Source organism: Nelumbo lutea, chromosome 2, assembly GCF_056320005.1.
Source record: "Nelumbo lutea isolate HS-2025 chromosome 2, American lotus-T2T, whole genome shotgun sequence".
NCBI lineage: Eukaryota > Viridiplantae > Streptophyta > Magnoliopsida > Proteales > Nelumbonaceae > Nelumbo > Nelumbo lutea.
The window spans coordinates 86,040,323-86,065,219 of record NC_142685.1 but is presented as its reverse complement, the minus strand read 5'-3'; the positions used below and the strand labels follow the sequence as shown (position 1 = coordinate 86,065,219).

Sequence of the window (24,897 nt, the reverse complement as noted above, 5' to 3'; positions counted from 1 at the left end):
AGCATTTGAAATAGAAAATGTTGATGTAATGTATTAATATCTTTAAATACCAAATTTACCCTTAACCAACATCTTAGGATGTAAATTTACTAAAATGCCTTCTTTGTCCAAGAAGAGTAGAGAGATTTATTCTTTAAAGTTGTTAGGCAAAACAAATTAGTGGAAAGGTAAATTTGAAATTTCAATGTCTTTGTTACTAAAAAGCTAAGGGAGATGAGGTGTTTGCATTTTTTTTTTCAAAATTAGAGGGGTCAAAACACAAGGATGGTTTATAAAATTGTTAATTACCTAAAATTAATTCAAAATAATTATATATCAATAAAATTTAAATTTATTAAAATGATTTAGCATTAAAATACAAAAAATAACATAAATATATCTAGAGCATAGGAAGTTAAACACTATCACCACAATGCAACTTGAATTATAATGAAATAAACTGCACATAACCCATCTTGAATGGAACATGTTTAATTGGAAACTAGCAGGGACCAATGCACGGAAAATATGAAAGATTTAATAATTATATTTACATATAATGTTGATTTATAAAAAATAATATTGCTAATTGAATATGAACACACATTTTTTAATAAAATTGTGTAATTATTTGTTCAAATTATAGTTTTCCATTTCCCATAGTGATTTATCTTTAATAATTTTCAATAATTTGCAATGAAAACTATATAAATTTTCAGTGGTTTTCCAAAATCTATAAAATATAATAAATTTTCCTAAAATTTACAAAAATATTCTAATAATATTGTTATTTAGTTATTGAAATAATATTGTTATTTAAATTCTTAAAATATTAATTATTGCTATTTTTCTACTTTTATTTTTTTAATTTATTACATAATTTTGTTATTTTAACTATTTAAAATTTTGTCATGTTAAATATTTTGTTATTAAAATATTTAAATAATATATAAAATATTTAAAAATTTTCATCATTTGAATTTTATTTATTTTATTATTATTACATCATGTTAAATATTTTTTTATATTATTTAGCTATTTTTATTGTTTTTATTTAAGTTTTTTAGTTATTGAAATATTTAAATAATGTTTTATTTTTTAATGTTAAATTTTTATTATTTGAATAACATTTAAATTGAATAATTCATAAAAATATAATTTATATTATTACTACATAATTTCATGATGAATTTTGTAAAAATATTTAATTATTAATAATATGATTATTATTAAATATATTAGTTTTTTGTGTTTTAAATAAATATTCTAAGTTTAGTATATAATTTCGTTATAACATTTGAATAATTTTGAATTTTCTTAATTGAAACTTTCTTTACATAGATATAGATAAAAAGTGGGGGAGAAGATAAATAGGAATTAGAGATAGTTTAGGAGGGAATTAGAGATAATTTAAAAGATAAATAAGAGTTAGAGATAATTTAAGATATAAACAGGAACTAGAGAATTTAGGATGAAGTGGGGGAAAGTGTTGCCATGAAAAGCAAATCTCTCTTTCTTTATGGTTGTTAGAAATAGTTAAGCATATGTGATTTCTTTATTAGTTTGTTTAATGGATAATTTGGTGGATTAAAAAAATAAAATATTCAAAAAAATAGAAAATTAAGAAGGGGGTTTAGGAAAGCTATGCTGACATGGGAGAATCAGTTTTAATATATATATTCGATTTTTTCTAACTAAACCGTGCATCGCACGGGTCCTGACTAATATATTGAAACGAGATAATCAACTGACCGGGTTAGGCCTTGGGTTTTCTTGGTGGATCGTTTAGTCTCAATCGATACGAACCTGCACGCTACTGGGCGCGCTGACAAGTGACAACCTTCCTCTTCCAGCAGACATTCTTCTATCTTAAACCGAACGCTTCCTCTGAGAGTCTCTTCCTCAGAAGACGCCGGAGACTGCGGCCAACCGCCAACCCGGTATTGTCTAAGATTTCTCTCCTTTTTTTTTTCTTTGTTTGATACTTGTTATTTGATTGTTCTCCGTGGGTTTTTTGCCTTGTTGGAAACATCTTTTTTCTCTCGCTATAGATCTTATGTGCTTTACGTTTCTGGAACTGTAAGAGATTTTTAGGGTTGAAGATGAGGATTTGGAGGTGGATTAGATGGGAATTGCGAAATGTACCTTTTCAACTGATTTAATTTGCAATTTCTTGGAGTTTAAGGAATAGGCGGGATGGAAGAACTAATATAATCAGTTCAAAGCTTCAACCATCAAACGGTGTATGTGAAGATCATTTAATAAAGCGGGGAACATTTTTATTTATTTCTTTTGCTTTTGGTGTCTTCCAATTTTCAAATGGATTTAGGGATAATTCTTATATTTGTAGAATGAAACATATATTTTGGTCTTCCCCAATTCTGTATGGTACATTATCCTGTTCGTGTAGATTATATATGCATTTAGTTTCTGCCTCTTTCTTGAGGGAAGTCTTTGGAGAAAGAGAAAGACTTTTTGCGATCAAATAAAAAAAATGTTGGATGGTAAATCATTTCCTACTACATTTCTCCTCTCTTATAGAGTCTGAAATTATTTCCTTTGTAGTAATGCATCTGCTCCTGTCAGGAAGCATAAGAGATATGGTGCCAGATTGAGTATCATTATTTAGCCGTAGGGGAAGAATATTATGGAGATTACGGCTTTTTATGGTATGCTGGGGACTCTAAAACGAATGAAATGCACTATTTTCTGAAGGGGTACAAGAAGAAGGCAAAGTAATGACAGCTGAAATACACTCTATTTGTGGGACTGCTATCTTGAAGAACTTTGAGACTATCAGATTCTGTGATTTTGTGTGTTGCTGGGAGTAACTAATTTATATCTCACATATGCTTTGGTTTCTCTTTCTCTCTTCAATTTTTTTAGTGTACAAAGGCCTATACTTGATGGATATCATGCAATGGAATAATTCTTTTTATGACATTAATGCATAATTTACTTTCCAGATATAATTTGGTTAGCTTTCACGGTTTCACCTGTGGATATAGTACTTGATCCTCATGACTTTACTCATTGATATATTAGGTTTAATATCAATCCTATACTTAGGGGGTCATTGCTTGGTGCAATGGCTTACCTTGGGATGACAAGCATAAATGCAGGTTTCAGTCTGATAGTGCCCACTTTCTGCAAAAAAGCTAAATTTAGGTCCTTATCTAGCTTACTCTTCCCAAGATCCCAAATAGCCAGGTTTGATGCTGATTGCTCTTTTAATGTTATCCCTTTTTATTAATGTCAATTCTAAACTTAATGTTAATTTTGTGATTGGTTTTTATTTAAGTGTTTTCCTTTTCTTTTTATGAAAGTTAGTTGTGGGCATTGGATTATATCTTATTTATATTTTTGAATTTTGGGGTCTTCTCATTTTGATGTTATTAGTCTTTTCATTTAAACTCTACTTTCCTTTCGCTACCAGTCTGCCACTAAATTGTATTAGTTTTTCTCATTTTAGATTTGCCCACCTAATTCTTGGGCACCTATTTTCTACTTTATTTTTCTTTCATTTTTTAATACACACTTCTGCCATCATTAATCTATATTGTGTGGTCAAGCTTTTCCTTGGAACAACTTTGCAATTTTTACGCATTATTCATTCTATTCTCCTTACTACCAAAGTACTTGGTACCAAAGTGGTCAAGCTTGTGTGGTCAAAGCTTTCTATATATATAGAGAGAGAGAGAGAGAGGGAGAGAGAAAATAACTATAGAAATAAGGGGCCTTCCTTTTCTTTTTTTGTTTGAATGAAAGAGATGAGGGCACACAAAAACATGCAGGGTACTGATGGTAAGATGGTTACGTATATATTTTCGGCTTTCACAAGATTGTTAAGGGCCTAAAAGCAATGGCCAACTTACCCAACAGATAAAGGAGTGAATCCAAAACCCAAATGGAAGAGATATACTTTTCAAAGTTCCTGAAACTATCTTCCTATTCAACTATGATGCGTTTTCTGAATACCCAATCCTTTGGGTTGGTGACCTCTAGGGGTGGATTTGAGCCGAGCCAAGCTGGATATTACGAGGCTCGAGCTCGACTCGAGACTATTCTACAAGGCTTGAGCTCGAGCTCAACTCGAGTAAAAAATTCATAAGCTCGAGCTCAGCTTAGCTTGAGCTCGGCTCAGCTCGAGCTCGATTTTGAGAAATAATATTTTATAAAAATAAAAAATTATATATAAAAATATTTTTTATTTGATATTTAAAAAATTAAGAATTATAATATTTTATTATATATATATTATTTTCTATAATTTTATTATATATATTATTATATATATTATATATTAAATATCAAATATATATATTTGAGACGGATCGCGAGCCTCACGAGCTGAGCTCTAGTAGGCTCGAGCTCGGGCAGCTCGTGAAAAGCTCGTCTCGTTGCCACCCCTAGTGACCTCAAGCTTTTTTGGATTCAGCTATGACATAATTTCTCGGGCCTCTTGATAGTTCGTGTGTCATCGATGAGTAGCAATGTTCAAAACGGGCTTTTAGGCTCAGTGCTTCAGTTGCAGGAAATGAAAACAACAATTTAAATCTGAACTATAATCCCAAGAAACCTTTTTGTTATTTGCCCCTATGCTATGCTCTATGATTTGAGTTAGCGGCTGGTTCAGGAGGTTGGATGGCTGATGTGGAACTGAAAGACAGGGTAGAGAGAGGCTGCTTACAGACTGTGGTGTCTTTAGCTTGGTTGCAGCAGTAGAGAAAATAAAGAAACAAAGGGAAGAAGAACGAGAAGAAAAAACGAAGAGAGAGTGAAGAGAGAGGGGAACAACGAGAGTGGAAAATAGATTGGGGTGTGACGGCTATAGTTAATGTTCTGTTGCTGAGAACAGAATTGGGGCAGAAGGGGAAGGAAGAAAGAAGTAAAAGAGAAGCAAAGAAGAAAAAGATTGGAGAGAAGAAAGAGAGTGAGGTGGTGATTGTTGTAAGGTTTGATTGTAGATTAGAGGGAAGAGAAAAAAAAGAAGAGAAGAATAATAAGAAAAGGAAAAGGGAAGGGGTGGTGGTGAGCTGCTACCTGGTTCAACCAAGAGTTGGGAAGATGAAGGAGATTAATGGTAACTAGTGGAGGTGTGGTTCAGGCTCTGATACCTAACTGATGCAGCACCACCTGTTAGAAGAAAAGAAGAAACAACAAGAAGAGTAGTAGTATAGAGAGGAGAACAGTTGAAGGTGAGAAGAATTTGAAAATTTCAATTTCTCAAAATGTAACATAACCCTAATACATAATGTTAGGCTTTGTAAGAAACTTAAAATTGAAAATTATAAGTAAATCCCTACTAAATATAAAATAACAAATAACCCCTTACTAAAAAGAAATATTACAAATTAATTTAACAAAGAAAAGAAGCTTTACAAGTGAACCCAAATCCTACATTAAGTTGGTTTTTGATGGGAGTAGCCAGGGCAACACAGGGCCCTCTGGAATGGGAGGTGTATTGAGAAATGAGTTTGGAGAGGTTATTCTTCTCTAATTAGGTCCTTTGTGCTTTGGGAATTCTGTTAAGGCAGAATTACTAGCTGCCATACAAGGAGAGTATCATGCAAATGAATTGGGTAGTGGTGTAGTGGTTGAAGAATCCTGAGGATGTTGTGGTTCTACAAGAATGAATTAAAGAAATTCAAGTGGCTGACAAGGAATATGTCTATAACAATACAGTGGGTGGGGAGATCAACAAATGCCTTTGCTGATTGATTGGAAAAATAAGGGGAAAATAGGGAAGCTTTGTTCTGGGCTCCACTATAATGTTGTATTAGTCTTCATCTATTTTATGCTTTAATTTTTATGTAATCTATTTGGAGAGGCGACAACCTCTGCCTCTCCAAGGGGCTTTCATGTAATTTGGAGAGGTGACAACCCACGCCTCTAGTGACAATTTTGATAGTATATGTTGACGACATTATTGTCACAAGCAGTGATCTGGAGGAGATAGATGTGCTCAAGAAATCCGTGTAGTAGGACTGTAGGAGTTTGAAATCAAGGACTTGGGAGAACTAAGATACTTCCTGGGAATAGAAGTCGCAAGGTTTGGACTTGGTACAACGGAAATATGTTCTCTAGATCTGTTGTAGGAGATAGGAAAACTTGGGGTGAAACTTGTAGATACACCCATTGATTAGAATCATAGAATTAGTGCATTAGATGGTGAACTAGTTAAGGATGTATGGGGGTATTAGAGATTAGTGGGCCGATTGTTATATCTCTACATGGCACACCCAAATGTTTCCTGTAGTGTGGTTAGTTAGTACATGCATGCCTCATTGGCTACTCATTGGGAAGCTATTGATAGGATCCTTGTCTACTTAATGAATCATCTTGGTCGAGGTGTGTGATGTGCTAATCATGAACATGTGAAGCTGGAGGCATATACAGATATAGATTGGGTAGGATACTTGGATGACAAGAGATCTACATGTTAGACAGTGTATGCCCTTAGCTCCAATCAGACTGACGTGCATAAACATTTATTTATAAATGAATAAAGTACATTGTTGCTTCATGTTTATATTGGTATATTTTTTTGTGTATTACCCCTTAAACTGGATACTTAAGAGACTCATGTTAGTTAAGAATGTTCTCAACCATTGGATAGACTTGGGGAGTTTATCCTGACAATGCTGATATTAATGTGTTGCCAAATAGTTGGAGTATCTTGTCTTAACTGCTAGGGTTGGACCTAAAGCACAGACAGTGGGTGTTTGAAAGAGACACTGAACCCGAACCAATTTCTAGTTATGCCCTGGACCTTGGAGATAGATGGGCAAGACTGGAAAGTTATACATTACCTCGGACTTGATTATGGTACTGCACTAGGTGTTGGGCTGGGTTGTCTTTGATATGCCTAACCAGTGAAATCCATCAAGGGTCAAATACCTGGGCATGTTGGGGTAGTTTAGGAAATCTCCTGATTGGGTGACCATAGTGATAGGATCGACCCCTTTGTCGGACAAAGAGGATATCAGGGTTTACACTCTTTGATAGAAACTTAAACTGCCGGCAATAGATTTTAACTTTATTTGAAATTTGATTTTGGAAAATGTATTTATATGTTATACTACTATTTTATGAAAAATGTTTTAATCTTGGGATCCATCTGAACAAAGAGTGTGATACTGCATCTTGCACCCAGGGGAGAGGTCTTTCCCTGTCGGGCAGTGTTGTGATCATTATGGGCTAAGAGGTTAAGTGTAAGAGATCATTACAGGGCTGATTACCTGATGGGCTTTATCTAACATAAGTTTATTATCCTGGGTCTTCATAGGGTGGTTGAATCCAAGGATCATTTAGGTGTAAATGTTGGGCCCAAACTGAACCAATGCTGATTGGGTCAGGGGTTCACCGCCCTGAGCAGTGAATTCGGCCTAGCCTCTTTCAGGGGTAGGGTTGGACTCTTATGGACTTGTGTGAGACATTTGTGGGGTCCCATGCCATACAATATCAAGACCAAAGTGGCCATGCAACACTTAGGGATGTGAGCCTTTAAGAAAAATGGGCATAAGACCCATTACTAAATATTAATATGATTAGTTAAGTGGTCATATGACAACTTAAGTTGTCATGTGATTTGGGTTGAAAGCTGGGTATGGAGCACCTATCATTTTAAGAGGATAATGCTTATCAATTAAGAAAAGAAAAGTTCTGATCCAAATCATATTTGAATCATCTCCTAATCAGACTCGGAGTTTGCTCCATTAAGAGCACCTATCTTCTTGTTCTCTACTCCTCTATTGTCTCTTAAGAAACCCTAATTTGACTTAGGCTTTCAAGAATTGACTTATGTTTGTTTTCTTCTGTGTTTTTGCAAAAAAAAAAAAAATGAAGAAATTCAGGCTCACATATCCCACTTGATCCAAACAAGTTGGATAGAAGAATTTCTAGAACAAGTGTTGCTGAACTGGTTTCTTCAATCTTGGGAGCTGTAATTTATGTTCTCCATATCAAGTATAATTTGCTTTCAATTTGGTTCCAAATCTGGTCTGGTTCAGTGCAAGATTGATTCAAAAAATTTAGTTTTCAAAATCATCAGGAAATTGGTTTTTGAAATTCTCCCAACCATCTAGCATGGTTCGGCCATCCATATGATGGATTCTAACATTTTCAACACTACATTAGGCTTTTGTACATTTGTTGGAGCCAATTTGGTTTCACGGAAGAGTAAGAAACAAATCGTGGTGGCCAGATCTAGTCCAAAAGCAGAGTATAGGTCCATGGCTCATGGTGTTTTGGAACTTCTCCGGCTTAGATCTCTATAAAGTGAGATTGGTATCAATGTAGAGCAGCCTATGATGCTATAGTGTGACAAGTTATTGTTAATATTGCATACAACCCGTTTTAGCATGTGTTAAGACTGCTGAAACAGAACGACAGAAAATAGTTAGCCAGTTTTACAAGAGAAGGCCACGTCAATAGCCTAATTAACTGACCATCCACTTGTAGTGGTTTTAACAGAAAAAGAAATTTAAGAATATTAGTGAAGGGAATTCTGTAAAACAATATAAATAATCAAAGACAAGGGAAATAAGGGGGGGACCTTTCAGCATCATTCTCTCACTCACTCTCACATACTCTCTCTCTCTCTAATTCAAGAGGTTGGCTCCCTCGAAGAGCTCTGTGTTAGATAGGTTCCTAACAAGTTGGTATTAGAGCCAACATGACCAACATGAGAACAACCCAAGTAGATGCTCGGGTGGATTAGATGGAGGTAGAGATCCATTGGATGTTAATAGACCTCAAAGAAATGAAGGAAGGATTCACCGCTCTCCTCAATCGACTGGATCAAATGTCACCAAACAACGACAGGTAAAGTCAAGAAGAGCGTAGCAATGAGAATAGCGGTAGAACAAGACTTGGAGCAATGGGAGCAACAAGAATAGACTTTATTGTTTTCTTAGGCGGCGATCCGACTCCTTTGATTCTTAGAGCAGAGCGCTATTTCGATTACCATGAGACATCCGGGCAAGATAGGGTGGCTGTAGCTTCTATGCATTTGGAGGAGAAGCTATCTTATGGTATCAGTGGTACTGACGGGGGCACCCTCGCCAATCTTTGGGCGGATTTTATCGACGCCTTGACCATCCGCTTTGGATCATGTGGGTTCGAGGATCACGATGAAAATTTGGAAAAATTGCGACAGGTGGAATCAGTTAAAGATTACTAGATGGAGTTCGAGAAGCTGGCCGTGTGGGTCCAAGAGTGGATGGAAAAAGCTCTGGTGGGAAGCTTTGTCGGTGGCCTGAAGGAAGAACTACGACTTTAAGTAAAGGCGATGTAGCCTACTTCGGTCATAAAAGCAGCAACTCTGACAAGACTGTATGAAGACAAGTTTGCATGAGCAAGAAGGATTCATCGGCCATGGGGGCAATCAACCAGACCGATAGCGCTGAACAAAGAGAATGGGATACTGGGCTTAGGCCCAACCATCCCATTCAAACGATTGACCTGGGCCGAAATGCAAGCCCGTAGAGATAAAGGCCTGCGCTACAATCGCAAAGAAAAATTCAGACCGGGCCATTGGTGCAAGATACAACAATTGTTTCTCCTCCAAACAGAGACTAAGGAGGAAGACGACTGCACCGGTTACGGAGAATCTGAACTTGGATGGGAAATACAGCCGACTGGGACAGCCAAAATATCCCTGCAAGCCCTCATGCGACTTGTGTCTCCACAGACAATGAGAGTATCCGGGTTAATCCAGGGACGCCACGTGTCGATCCTATCTTAGATTTTGTGGATAAATTGGGACTTTTGGTTCAACCAACAGAGGCCCTTTACAATACATGTAGCCAACGGTAATAGCCTATCTTGCAACATTATATGCTTGGGCTTGCCCATGAAGATTCAAGGGCATCTATTCTCCGTGGACCTATATCCCCTTAATCTCGGTGGAGAAGACATGGTGCTATGTATCCAGTGGTTAAGGCAATTAGGGCCCGTGGTTTGTCATTGGGCTTGCCTCACCATGGACTTCACATCGGGTGATTCTATAGTCCATTTACAAGGACAAATGTGCAAAGTCCCAAGGCCCATCATTCTTGTAGCATTAACAAAACAAATGGGGGATCCTGATCAGCCCATATTCATGCACATTGATTTGAATTGGGCCAGCCTATTCTTAGATAAAAGCAACCCAAGTGGGCCTGGAGACTACCACAGCTACCTACAACAACTCCAGCAATATGACGTGTTTGGAGAACCCCAAGAGCTTCCTCCACCCTGGGAACATGACCATCACCCTCTCGTGCCAGGAGCCACTCCAACAAAATGTAAGACCCCACTGATACCCTTATTTTTCAAAAATTTGAAATTGAGAATCAAGTTCAAGATATGCTTGAGAAAAGAGTAATACAGCCTAACCATAGCCCATTCTCTCACCGGTATTACTAGTTACTAGTTAAAAAGAAGGATGGGACTTGGCGATTTTGCATTGATTATAGGGCCCTTAACAATATCACCATTAAGGACCGATTCCCAATACCGGTCATTGATGAACTACTTGATGAACTCAATCGGGCTACCATATTCTCAAAGTTAGATTTACGGGCCGGGTATCACCAAATAAGGGTACATATGGAGGATATTCACAAAACGACTTTTAGGACACATGATGGCCACTATGAATTCTTGGTCATGCCATTTGGATTGACCAATGTTCCAACGACATTTCAAGCCTTAATGAATGACATATTTCAACCATATTTACGTAAGTTCATTCTTATATTCTTCGAGAACATATTGGTATATAGCCTCAATTGAGAGGAACATCTGAACCATCTGCAGGTTACACTTGCAACACTTAAGGCCCATTCGCTGTTTGTACAATCTCAAGTATATTATCTGGGACATGTAGAAAATGGGACTGTAGCTGTGGACCCAGATAAAATCACTAGTATAGTGGGCTGGCCGCAACCAAAAAATGTGAAAGATTTGAGGGCCTTCTTGGGCCTGACAGGTTATTATCGCTGCTTTGTCAAAAGCTACAGCCTAACATCTGCCCCCTTGACCCAGTTACTAAAACGGGATGCTTTCCACTGGTCAGCCCAGGCCCAGCAAGCCTTTGAGCAATTGAAACATACAGATTCGACACCACCCACATTAGCATTACCTGACTAAACAAAAGATTTCATCATTGAATGTGATGCATCCAGTCAAGGTGTTGGGGCTGTCCTCATGCAAGAAGGCCAACCAGTAGCCTTTTTCAGCAAGGCTTTGACATCACAAAAGTGGGCCAAGTCAGTTTATGAACGGGAACTAATAGTAGTGGTTCTAGCAGTGTAGCATTGGCGATCTTACTTGCTTGGTAGACGATTCGTCATCAGGACCGACCATCAAAGTTTGAAGTTCTTGTTAGAACAGACGATCCTATCACCTGAACAACAACGATGGCTGCCCAAATTACTAGGGTACAACTATACAATCGAGTACAAAGCGGGGCCTACTAACCGCATGGCCGATGCCCTCTTACGGCACCCACAATCATTTCAGTTACTCGTGTCATCCCCAACCTCTCCACTCATGGATCAGCTTCAAAGTGAAGCTCACTCCCATGCTGGATTACAACAATTGAAGACCCAAGTATTGGAGAAGCCGTCACAACACCCATGGTATACTGTCAAGGATGGTCTACTTTTCTTCAAGGGTCACCTGGAAATCCTAGCAGATTCTGCCCATCTTTGGAAGCTCCTTGAACTACTTCATGGCTCATCCACAGGTGGTCACTCCGGTGTCCTACACACTCAGAAACGCATTGCCACACAATTCCATTGGAATGGCATGCGTTCCTCGATCCAAAATTTCATAGCTGAATGCATTGTGTGTCAACAGAATAAGATAGCTACTACAACACTAGCAGGCCTCTTGCAACCACTTCCAATTCCAACTCAAGTTTGGGATGATATATCAATGGACTTCATCACTGGGTTGTCTGTTTCCACCGGTAAAACTGTTATCCTTGTGGTGGTTGATCGATTGGTTAAATACAGTCACTTTTTACCTTTATCACATCCATTTACAGCAGTCACAGTTGCTGAAGTGTTTCTCCGGGAAATTGTACGTCTTCATGGGCGTCCCAGGTCAATTATGTCTAACGGAGACTTTATTTTCATGAGCCGTGTCTGGGCTGAACTTTTTCATCTACATAGGGTTAAGCTCTTCAAATCAACTAGCTACCACCCCCAATCTGATGGACAGACCGAGGTGGTTAATAGGAGTCTTGAAACATATCTCAGATGTTTTGCTGGAGATCGACCAAGGCAATGGGAGAAATGGATTCAATGGGTTGAATGTGGTACAACACCACTTTCCATAGTGCCACCGGGATGACTCCCTTCAGAGCTCTATATGGTCGGGACCCTCCTCTACTTATGAAAAGGGGACTACGACAGTGGCAGCCCTAGAGGAACAATTAATACAACGAGAAATCATCTCCTACAAGCACAATAGTGGATGAAGCGCAGTTACGATAAGCATCACAAAGATGTCTACTATGCAGTGGGTGATTGGATGTGATGCTACGCAATCCGAGCACTCCTAGCTAGTAGCTGGCTGGCTTCTGGCTGGCGACGGACGGTACCTGAGAAGAAGACAGTGAAGGATTCCCGGGGGACTTGCCCGATGGGAATACTCCGATTCTTAAGTTAGAATGCTGGAGAAAGTAATAAAGAGTGCAAAGAAGGCTAAGAGTGCAGGTCGCACTGGATCACTGAATGTTCGAGATTAGCTCGAGAGAGAGTTCAGATATATTCCAGGTGTTCAAGATACCTTTTCCCCTTCGACCAAGGGGCTCTTAAATATGGGCGTTCTTGTCAAATCAGGCGTAATCACCACTAGACCTCTGTCGCAGCCGTTATCAGTCAGGGCTGCGCAGGTAACCGTTGTAGAGTACTACCCAATCGGATGAGTGACACGTCCCGGAAGGACAGACACGCCACCATCTGTCGAGAGACGTGGGTGCAGTCTGTCGGGCTGGCAGGGACAGCGCCGTCAGTCAGGAGACGTGGTGCAGTCTGACGGGTACGGTCTTGTCAGATAGAAGCTTTCTGAAAACTTCGTGTCGCTTAGTAGCGAGTTGCCTTGTAGCGAGCTGCCTTGTAGCAAGCTATTTTGTTGCGAGCTACCTTGTAGCGAGCTCCTAGGGGTACTTCGAGGTGATTCCTCTTGAGGTTGCCCTTAGGGCAGTTTTTCTGCCTAAGTGTTCGAGCGAGTTGGTTATCTTAGCTCGCGAGCTGGGATGGACTTATCTTGGAGTATTCCCTTTCAGTACATCGGGGGTTCTCAAGCTCGTGCTATAGCGAGCTGTCCTGCGGGCTTGTTACTTAGTCACGGTCAGGCTGTGGTGCTGAGCTGTTACTTGTGCTGAGTCATGTCCACGTGTCACCGTCTCAGGGGGTCGGGTCAAATAACCCTCCATCAAGTGCCCCCCACTCCTCGGGCTAAGGGTGCTACCTTAGCGTGAGGAGTTCATGAAGTGTGACGGGTGGATTTGACCCGAAGTTCAAACTTGATTGACTGCTTGCATTAGATGAGCGCGCGAAAGTCAGGGGATTTTTGAACTTTTTGAATGCCGAAAAAACGCGCCGAAGCGGCTCTTAATTCCGGAAGTCGTGCAGCCGTCATTACCTTAATCATGGGAGATGTGCAACCAGTCACGTTCGGTTTCAGAAGACGTGCGATCAGCTTGACTGCGAACCGTTAGATTTGTCTTAATCCGAGCCGTTGATTTGAGGGCACAGTGGCTATAAATAGGAGGGCCCCAGGCCTCATTTTCTTTTACACTAACTTGCCTTGTTTTCGGATTCTGAGGTTGCGTCTCCATCTAGCTGCCCGAGCTCTTCTTCTGCTCATGCCGTCTCTTCGACTCATCTCTTTCCTGGTGAGTCTTATGATTTTGTCAGTATGTCTAGGTATCCGTACCACGTCTTCTCCCGGGGTGATGACCAAGATGACGCCCCCTCGAGCTCAGGGGGAGCCTGGGGGCAGGCTCCGAAAGCTCGGGAGGCTTTTGGTGAAACTGCTTCTACTTCTCGGGGTAGGGAGCCAGATAGCTTTGGTCCTTCCTCCATGTCAGTGGAGAGACTTAGGACCTTGGTTCTCCAATTTAACCTCCCCAGAGACCTTGTCTATAGTCTCCCCTCTGGTAACTATCCCTGGGAGCACGGTCCTGATGAGATAGTGATCTTCCAGGAGCAGCTCATCGCTGGCCTCCGTTTTCCTCTACATCCTCTGATAGTGGAGGTTTTGAATCACTTCAACGTGACTGTTGACCAGCTTCACCCCAACTCCATCCGAAATGTAGTTGGAACCATCTCTTTATTTTATGAGTACTGTCTTCCCCTTAACCTTGACATCCTTTCCACTATTCTGTGCATTAAGAATGCTTCTCCCAGAGCGCCTTCAGAAAGGCATTCCTACTATTTTTCTCCCCGCTACGGCTTCAAGCTCTTATATGAGCTGCCGAACAGGATCCCGGCCTGGAAGTGGGACTATTTTGTAGTTTGCAACCCCGAAGGGTGGCCCTTCCCAACTTACTGGAGGGCCGCCATCCAGGATTCAGGGGTTGACTTGGACCCCAAAGTTCGGGAAACGTTGCAATCCTGGGCAGCGGTTGGCTTCCATTGGTTGGACTACTTGACCGAGGACAAGCTCGTGTAGGCCGGCCTAAGCCCTGGTAGGTTGCCTTTTAGGTCGCGTAGTGCCTTGCAATTTTTTTTTTTACTGGACTAATACCTTGTGATTTTTGGCAGCCATCATGTCTGGTGTAGACGCACGCTGCCTTCTATCCAGCAACCAGAAGCGCAAGGCGAAGAAGTCGCGTCCTGACCGAGCTTCCACTTCTCGGAGCGCTGAGTTCGAGGCTGCTGATCCGGCCTTCGCTTCCCCACCGCCCGAGGTCTCATTGGTCCCACTCGCGGGAGTTGCCACGGAAGGTGGCCTTGAGGAGGGCGAGCTCCCGGGGTAAGGGCAATTCCCTCCGTCTAGGCCATCCTGCTCCTTCCCCTTCCCGCAATTCCCTACCGGGAATTGGGAGGGTGTTAATGACTTCATCGTGGCTGCGCGAAAGAGCCCAAGGGCGGTCTGCCATGAGGAGGTCACCAGTTGGGGAGAGATGGACCCCAAGGAGCTTGCCAAGCTAGCCTCCGCTCACTGCATGGTGGTAAGTGGCCTTTTTCTTCCTTCTCTTTCTTTTCTCTCCTTTTCTCTTTTCTGACCTTAGTCTTTTGTTGGCAAGTGAACTCCGCCATCCAAGCCATGGCCCTCCAGACCAACATTCACTCCGGTGATGCTCGTGCTCAGAGGTCAACCGTGCAGAAGCTCCAGGGCGAGCTCGACTAGGCCTGAGGTGAAGTCCTCCAGGCTCGAAAGGGGAGCGAGGCCCAGGAATTGCTCGTTCGGGACCAAGAGGCGCAGATCGCCCGACTATCTGAGGAGAGTACTCGCTACTAGGAGGAGTCGTCGAGGGTGGTAGCGGAGAGGGAGCTTGCCAGTAGGTTTGAGACTTGGAGTCCACGCTTCAAGACCGAACTCGGAACTTCGACTCCATGGTGGAGGCTGAGCAGCTTGACATTTTTGGCCCTTAGGCTCTAAGAGTGACTCGTGGTCTACTCAGTAGTTATAGGTAATACTGCCTTAAGTTGACAATATTCCATGCCTGAGGTACTTGTTTCCCTTCTAGGGTTTCAATCTTGTATATTCCTTCCCCGAGCACCCGTTTTACTTGGTAGGGTCTTTCCCAATTCGGTTTGAGCTTGCCAACACCTGGCTTAGGTACCATAACTTTACGAAGGACCAGGTCGCCGACGCGGAGGTTTTGCTTCTTGACCCTGGCGTTATAGTACCGAACTACTCTTTGCTGGTAGGCTGCGGTTCTGATATATGCGAGGTCCCTTACTTCGTCAAGCAGGTCAAGGTTGGTACGTAGCTCGTCTTCATTTGCCTTGTCGTCATACGCTTCTAGTTGTAGCGAGGGAACCTCGATCTCGGTTGGGATGACTGCTTTAGTGCCGTAGGTGAGGTTGAAGGGAGTTTCTCTTGTGGTGGTCTTCACTGTGGTTCGGTAAGCCCATAGAACACTAGGTAGCTCGTCTGCTCATAGTCCTTTAGCTCGGTCTAATCAGTCCATGGAGGATAGCTCTGTTCGTAACTTCTGATTGACCGTTTGCTTAAGGGTGTGCGACTGAAGTGAAGTTTTGTCGGATTCCCATGTCTTGGCACCAATTTTGGAATTTAATGTCTTCGAACTGCTTACCGTTATTAGAAATCAGTACTCGAGGTAACCCGAAGCGGCACACTATATTTTTTCAAAAGAAGTTTTGTACGTTTCGAGCTGTGATTGTCACGAGAGGTTCAACTTCTACCCACTTGGTGAAATAATCAACTGCTACCAGTAAGAATTTCCTCTGGCCTGTTGCTGGTGGAAACAGTCCGAGTATATCGATGTTCAATTGTGCGAAGGGCCACAGGTTAGCACTTGTCACACTTTCTGACGAGCTCAATAGCATTTGCTTTCATTGTTGGCTAGTAGTACGTACCCCTGTCGTAGCGGCTTTTGGGTGAGGGCCCTTCCTCCCAAGTGTCCGCCGCACAGGCCCTCATGAGTGTCGTAGAGCACGAGCTCAGCTTCGGAAGGTCGCAAGTAGCGCAGGTAGGGGAGCGTGTAGGATATTCGGTACAGTCGTTCGTCTATCATGACGTACTTGGTCGCCTGACGCTCTACCCTTCTGGCGGCATTGTGGTATGGTGGGAGGGTCCCGCGTAGCAGGAAGTTCGCAAGTGGGTCAATCCAGCTCGGCTCTGCTTGAACGATAGGAGCGACCTCCTCTGCCCCCCCCCGAGAATGCAAGGTCGAGGCAGGTTCTCTATGTACACGGTTCTCATGGTATTATCACTGGTGCTGGCTAACCGGGACAAGGCGTCAGCCTCAGCTTTCTTCGACCTCGAGATTTGCCTGATGAAGTGTGACTGGAAGTTGAGCAGAGCCTCTCTTACTTTGGCTAAGTAGGCAATCATAGTTGGTTCGCGAGCTTTGTATTCACCTGTGACTTGATTGACCATGAGCTGGGAATCGCTGCAGATGACGATGTGCTTGGCTTTCACTTCTTTGGCTAGAGCTAGCCCGACTATCAACGCCTCGTACTCCGCTTCATTGTTGGATGCTACGAACTTGAAGCGTAGTGCGTACTCCAGTTTTGTGCCGCTTGGGCCGTATAGAACGATTCCGGCTCCGCTGCCTTTCTGGTTTGAGGAGTCATCTACGTTAAGGATCCAGGGTTCTTCATCCGAGTTCGTGCTTGGCCTAACTAGGAGAGATGCCGCACTGGTTGCTACCTCACGGTGCTCGGACTCAACTAGCCTGGGAGCTTCGGGCTCGCCCGAACTGGGGGCCTCGTGCTCAACCGGCCTGGGGACTTCGGAGCTGAAAGTGCATTCCGCGACGAAGTCTGCTAAGGCTTAGGCCTTGATAGCAGTTTGCGGCCACCCCAACTGACTTGGAAACACATCGGTGTTAGCCTTGTCAGGATAGGTCTCCCCAGACCGACCCACTGGCTGTGAACGTTCTAAACTAACACAAGTCTCATAAGTGCCTAGTTTAAGGGTATTACACAGAAACACACCACAAGAACATGAATCAAATATGTACTTTATTCATTTACAATAAATGTCATAAGTACATCAAATTGATTGGAGCTAAGGGCATACAAATCTGTATAACAACAACTTCAATGCCAAAGAAATACCGAAGGTCTCCCAAGTCTTTGATTTCAAATTCAGAATTGAGAAATCCTTTTAGTTTCCTGGCCTCTTCAATGTCATTACCCGTGACCACAATATCATCAACATAAACAATCAAGAAGGTCACCAGAGTGTTATTTCTCTTCAAGAACAATGTATGATCAGATTGTGTTTGAATGTAGCCAAAGGAGACAAGAGCAGCCCAAAATCTCTCAAACCAAGCCCGAGGAAATTGTTCGAGACCATAAATGGATTTGTGTAGTTTACACTCCTTGCATTTCATTTCTTTCCCGTACACCCTTGGAGGTAGAGACATATAGACTTCATGCAGATCTCCATTCAAAAAAGCATTTTTAACATCAAACTGGTGTAGGGGCCAGTCAAAGGTAGTTGCTAGAGAAAGCAAGACCCTGACTGAAGTCATCTTAGCTACAGGAGCAAAGGTCTCAAGATAGTCAATACCATACATTTGGGTGTAACCCTTGGCAACCAACCTAGCCTTATACCTCTCAACCGAGCCATCAGAGTGATATTTAATGGTAAACACCCATTTACACCCCACTGGTTCCTTCCCTTCCGGCAAGTCCACAATATCCCAGGTATGGTTCTTATATAATGCTTCAAGTTCAGTGGAAACAACCTGCATATGTCTGAATCTCCGCCTTTGGTAACACCAGTGGAAGAGGTGGACACCCCATGATCAGACTCACACGGGATGGGAAGAGGAACAACTGGAGACATAGCAAAGGGTTCATCAGATGTCTCCCCTTCTGGAGGAATACTAAAGAAAAGAGCCAACTCTGCAAAGGTGACATCCCGAGATACAAAGCGGGTGCCACAAATTGGATCAAAACAACAATAACCCTTTTGTGTAGAGGCATATCCCAGAAACACACATGAGCCTTAGGTTCAAATTTATGCCTTTGGTGATTATGAATATGCGCATAACAAGTACTCCCAAATACACAAAGAGGGAGAGAAAAGAGATCCTCATCCGGGAAGAGAAGACTAAAGGGGGTTTTAAAGCCAAGGACCCGGGAGGACATACAGTTGATTAGGTAGGTAGCAGTATGAACAACATCTCCCCAAAACCTTACAGGAACATGGGATGCAAATAAAAGGGATCTGGCAACCTCAACCACATGTTTGTTCTTTCTTTCCGCCACCCCGTTTTGTTGTGGAGTATAGGAATAAGAACTTTGATGAATAACCCCAAAAGTTTCAAGATTGGTGGAGAGGGTTTTCTCAAAATACTCCTTAGCATTGTCAGAGCATAATATTTTGATACGGGTATTAAACTGGGTGAGGATGAGTTCATGAAAATTTTTCACAATAATTGGTACTTCACCTCGGGATTTCATGAGATAAATCCAAGTATAACGAGAATAATCATCAATAAAAAGGATAAAATACATGTAGCCCCCATGGTTGGCATATGATATGGCCCCCACACATTAGAGTGAACAATATGGAAAGGAGAAAGAGATCTTTTATTACTGATTGATTAGGAATGTCTACAATGCTTTGCTAGCTCACATGACTCACAACAAAGACTAGATAAAGGCACTCCTTTAAACATATATGGGAATAGATGACTTAAAGCAGAAAAAGACAAATGACCAAACCGAAAATGACATAACAAAATTTTGTTAACAGACTCTGACACAATTGACTCTAAAGAAACTCCATGAGATGGTTCCAAGGCTTGATCTGGTGTGTCCAGCAGGTATATTCCGTTCGCCTCATGGCCACTCCCAATCGTCATCTGAGACTGCAGGTCCTGAAAAACACAATGAGTGGGAAAGAAGGTTATGCTGCAGTTCATGGACTTTGTTAAGCTACTAACAGATAAAATGTTTGTTTTAAGCTTAGGAACATGGAGAACAGAAAATAAGAACATGGTGTCAGAGGTCTTTATATCTCCTTTACCAGAGGTGGGGGCAAGTGACCCATCGACAAGGGATATTTTCTCTTTCCCAGAGAGGAGATTATATGAACATAAAAGGTTAGATAGGCTGGTCATATGGTCTGATGCACCGGAATCTATAATCCAAGGGAGTTTATGATTACCTGAAACTGAAGCATGATTTGCTGAGGCATATGTACCTGAGTGAGAAAAGGCCGATGAAGAGGATGTACTGTTGGAAGGGTGGGATGAAGAAACTGTAGCTTCCAGGTGATTTAGGAGCCTCCCATACTTCTCAAAGTCTAACTTCATTGCAACCAACTGCTCAATGGTTGATGTTTTCTCACTTTCCTTACTTCCCCCTTCAGGTACTGTAGTAGCATTAGTAGCCTTGAGTTTTCCCGCTTGACTGCCCTTCCTTTCCAGCAGGTGTCCTTGGTATGCCGTGGTTTCTTGCAATATTCACACACCTACTCCCCCTTTTCAGTAGGCCCCTTAGATTTCATTCCTGCATGTGCAAAGTGTTTTGTAGGTGGACTCTACAACTGAACCTGTCGTCTACTTTCCTCACTACTTATCATGGCATATGCCTGTGATAGAGTAACCTCATCTCTGGCCAAAATATTCTGTTTGATAATATCAAACTCAGGGTTGAGTCCAGTGAGAAACTCGAACACCCTATTCCTCTCCACCAACTTTCTGTACATTTCAGCATCCTTTTTACTCTCCCATACCACAGTTTCCATAACATCAATTTCATGCCATAGGGATTTTAGTATAGAATAGTAGATTGCTACACTCTTCTCCCCTTGTCTCAGGTTCTTCACATCACTTTTCAATTTGTACGCTCTGGCTACATTCGGTTTCTATGAATAAGTCTCAGTTACACTGTCCCATATCTCCTTAGCAGAAGACATCTAGAGATAGTGCTAGCTTATATGAGGTTGCATAGAGTTAACTAACCATCCTATAACGGTATAGTTCTTTTGCATCCATCTCTCAAATTCAGGATTTGTCTCTTCGGGTTTCACCTTACTGTCTGTGAGATACCTGGGTTTTCCTCTACTACAAACATAAATTTTTATAGACTGTGCCCAGGCAAGATAGTTCGTCCCATCTAGCTTAATCGTGGTAACACCAGTCAAAACGGAATCTACTGGAGCAGGTCCAGAAACCGGCACCTGCTTGAACTCACTTCTGTATGTCTCCATTAATCAAATGGAAATCAAAGAACTGAAATTTTAACTATGCAAACTTACTTGAAGTCAAACCAGAAATAGGGTGCTTGAAAAACTAGGATTTTGCTCTGTCCAGCAGATGAGAGGAAGAGAGAAGATGGTGCCGCACCAACCAGACTGACCCAAACTCTTCCTAACCTGAATCGCCCTCCTTTAGCAGTCACAAGACACCTTCCAAGCACAAAGCGCCACAACCAAGCTTCACCTTTCTTGGTAACCTCGAAAATCTCTAGTTGGCTAGGGTTTCGGGCAGCAACAAAACAACATCACTTGGCAAAATTCGGCCAGAACTTAAATCTCCAAACCCTTCTAGCAACTGGGAAAGTGATTCTCTATACTATAGAGAATCTATCTCTCCATACACTCTCTTGATTTTAGAGTGTACAGGAACGAAGAAAAAGGAAGAAAGAAGAACTGTACCCGCTCTGTTACCAAGATGCGAATCAGTCTTCTAATATCAGGTTTAAAATCAGTAATTAACAGTGCAAATCAGATCTGAATAATAGTGCAAGAGCTGTGTATGTCGAAGAGAAGAGGTAAGAGAAGAAGAAGTCGAATGAATCACCCTTCTCCTCTAACCCTATTTTATTAATCTCCAAAAACTAATGATGACAAGTATGTCCTTAAATGGGCGGCTAGCTTGGCAATTACATAAAGAAAATAAAACAAGAACAAATAACAGGCCCATTAAGTGAGGCCCATCAACATAAAATAAAAGATAAAAATAAAGGATATCACACAAGCAGCTGTTAGGGCCCATTCGACCCAGTCTCTTTACACTCCTTACTGAAGAAAGGGCCTAAGCTAGGAGCCAATACAAGTGCTACCCTACCCACATTTTTAGATGAAGGACAAGTGCAGACTGAGCCTGCCCGCATCATTGACTTCAGATGGGTGCGCTGTGGCGGTAGAGTCATTTCAGAAGCACTAGTTGTATGGTCTAAACTTCCAGAGGGGGATGCCACCTAGGAGCCTTAGGGCCTGTTTGATTCCTCTTAACTCTTATCTCTTAAGAGGAATCTTTTAACTTTAAGAGAAAAATGGTTGTTCGTTTCCTCTTATCTCTTATCTCTTAAAGTGCAATCATACAATTTTTTGTTTTCTAATGATACCCCCAAAAAGACAAACAAAAATTCTGATATATGGGATCAAAATGGATATTTGATAATTTTCAGAATTCAGAATTTAGAACAACATTCTCTGCATTCAGAGTTCAGAGGAAAGAAAAGTTCACCAATACCAATATACCTCTTAATGTAATTATTGCACTTTCAGATGTCAGACTGACTTCAGAGCAAATGAACAGGCCCTTTCTTGGATCTGCAAACCAACTTTCCCACTTTAGACCTTTAGGGCAAGGTCTCTCTAAAGGAGGGAGGGATTGTTAAGACCGGTGAAACAGAACAACAAAAAATGGTTAGCCAGTTTTACAAGAGGAGGCCATGTCAACAGTCCAACTAACTGACCATCCAGTTGCAGTGGTTTTAACAGAAAAAGAAATTAAAGAATGTAAGTGAGGGAAACTCTGTAAAACAGTGTAAATAATCAAAGACAAGGGAAATAGGGGGGGACCTTTCAGCATCATTCTCTCTCTCTAATTCAGGAGGTTGTCTCCCTCGAAGAGCTGTGTTAGGCAGGTTCCTAACAGCATGATAGGAGAATAGGACCAAACACATCGAGGTTGACAGATACTTTATCAGGGAGAGGCTGTCCTTAGGTGAGGTGTGTTTGCCTTATGCCACATCACAGTTGCAGTTAGAAGATGTCTTCACTAAAGGAGTTGCAAAGCACAAGCTTGAACATGATCTATGCGAGTTGGGAATGATTTACATCTTTTCCCAACTTGAGGGGGAGTTTTGACAGTTCAGCTACTGGGCCAACAACTCTATGAGCCCAATTATCTTTTATATTTTTATTACCTATTATGTTTCTTTTAGTTGTTGTGCCTAAGCCCTCTTGTTCTTTTAATTTTTAAGGGGTGTTTAGTCTTTGTACTACATCAATTAAATATAAATACAATTAGAGGAGGCGACTAGAGAACATTTTGCCTCTCTCCTCATCTTTCTCTCATTCTTTTTCTCTTCTTTGTCCTTCTTCACAAAACCATTGTTCTTTTAATTTTTTAGGCAATATTTCTTTGATATTTCAGTTTCTACTATCCCATTCTTTCTCGACAATCAAACAGATCATTATTTTAACTTAATTTCTAGTGACCAAGACATTTCGTCAAGGCTTTAATTACTGTACACTTGATTTCTTCCTCTTAATGCTTTATATATTAAATTTACTATCCTTTACCACACAATGACTTTACTTTTTGATGTTTAATTATTATTCATATGTGAATTTTATTGCTTCTATTTAGATGTTGCTTATTTCCTTTTATAGGTTAAGCCATAATGGCAGGGAGAAATCACATGGCTCGTCATATTCCTGAAGTTCCATATGCTCGAGGTCCTGTGCCTCGACCACCCCATTCTGCATTGTTGGAGGAAGAACTTGAGATGCAGCATATTGAAATCCAGCGGCTCTTGGCTGACAACTGGCGGTTGTTTGAAGATCGTCTGGCACTGCAGCAGGAGCTAGGTGCTGTAAAGGAGGAGCTTCATTGCTTGAATATTGCCATCGCAGACATCCATGCTGGGAAAGAAGCACATTCACAGGAACTGATTGAGAGGGGTTTGAAGCTGGAAGTTGATCTTCGGGCAACTGAGCCTTTGAGAAATGAAGCTGTCCAATTACGAGCAGAAGTTCAGAAATTGAATTCTGTTAGGCAGGATCTGGCTGTGCAAGTTCAGAGCCTTACACAAGATTTAGCAAGGTTTCAAGCCGATAATCAACAAATTCCCCTCTTGAGGGCAGAATTAGATGGTTTACATCAGGAGGTTATGTGTGCTAGGTAATAATCAACAATATTGATTGAATTGCTTAGTTTTTTTGTTGACTTGTTTTATTTTTTCCATCTTTCCTGGTCATTTTTCTTCACTGCACTTTCTGTACTGTATTACCTTGTTAAACAACTCTAAAAGCACTATTCTTTTATAGGACTGCTTTTGAATATGAGAAGAAGGCAAATTCTGAGATGGTGGAACAGAGGCAAGCAATGGAGAAGAACTTGGTTTCCATGGCTCGTGAAGTTGAAAAACTTCGTGCAGACCTTGCAAGTGCTGATGCCAGACCATGGGCTGCTGGTATATCCTGTCTTTCACCCCTTTATATTTTCTCCACTATTAGCATGTATATTCTTTATTGATATTCCTCATTCTTCCAATCCATATTTCAGATTGAGTATTTCTACTTATAGGGGTTTTACTGTTTCTGTTTTTATCCTAATACTTTATCATTCATGTTCTGGTTTCTCAAGGTGGTTCTCCTGGAATTAAACTTAGTAGCCCTGAAGGGCGCTTCCTTTCTTCCTATGGGGATGGATATGGGCTTCACTCGGTATGTCTGATTATCTTATTTGCCTTTTCGCTAATTACCAGTCAAATTGTGAACATGTACCAACTTTAGGAATGAACTATTGTATCTTGTCAGTTTCTTGAGATTTTGGTTTGCTGCTTCACAGGGTGTTGCTGACAAGGGTCCATTGTATGGTGGTGTTAGATCTGGTTCATGGAGTGCATTTGACAAGTCACGCCTTGCACATCGCTGAGATCTGAAAGATATGCAGTTTGAAATGAAAAAGCATGACCTAGACCTTTTTCTTGGCTGTTTACTTGGCAATATTCAATGGTTAAGGGTTAGGTTCAACAATTTCACAGCACAGTGATCTTTGATCTCAATATTGTTAGACATAATAACCTGACTTATTATTACAAGACTTGTTATGTACCCTTTACTTGTATCTACTAAACACTATGGTACTAGTTCAACCTTTTGTTTTGGACATTCTTGTCTATTTCTATCTGAAGGTATTCTTCTTTTTCTAAGATCTTATTTATTTGTGCCTTGTGCTTTGAGTGGTCCTCTTCTGAATTGGAGATCCTATTGAAGTAGGTAATGTCTTAATTTCATTGAATA

The 24,897-nt window shown here is 41.2% G+C and overlaps 1 protein-coding gene across 8 annotated transcripts; it reads left to right on the top strand.

The window, feature by feature from the left end:
• The first annotated feature begins 1,728 nt into the window (after nucleotides 1-1,728).
• Nucleotides 1,729-24,806, top strand: LOC148871709 (protein FLX-like 3). 8 transcript variants are annotated; one of them, XM_088968129.1, is made up of 6 exons: nucleotides 1,733-1,919; nucleotides 2,566-2,648; nucleotides 23,263-23,773; nucleotides 23,920-24,065; nucleotides 24,239-24,318; nucleotides 24,443-24,806. In XM_088968129.1, exons 3-6 carry the CDS (start codon nucleotides 23,274-23,276, stop codon nucleotides 24,527-24,529), a joined length of 813 nt encoding a protein of 270 aa, XP_088824255.1. In that variant the 5' UTR covers nucleotides 1,733-1,919; nucleotides 2,566-2,648; nucleotides 23,263-23,273; the 3' UTR covers nucleotides 24,530-24,806. The 8 variants fall into 8 exon arrangements, with proteins under 8 accessions (XP_088824248.1, XP_088824255.1, XP_088824249.1 ...); XM_088968123.1 differs by having other exon boundaries at nucleotides 2,566-2,714; XM_088968128.1 differs by lacking the exon at nucleotides 2,566-2,648 and adding an exon at nucleotides 2,165-2,222.
• The last annotated feature ends 91 nt before the right edge of the window (nucleotides 24,807-24,897 follow it).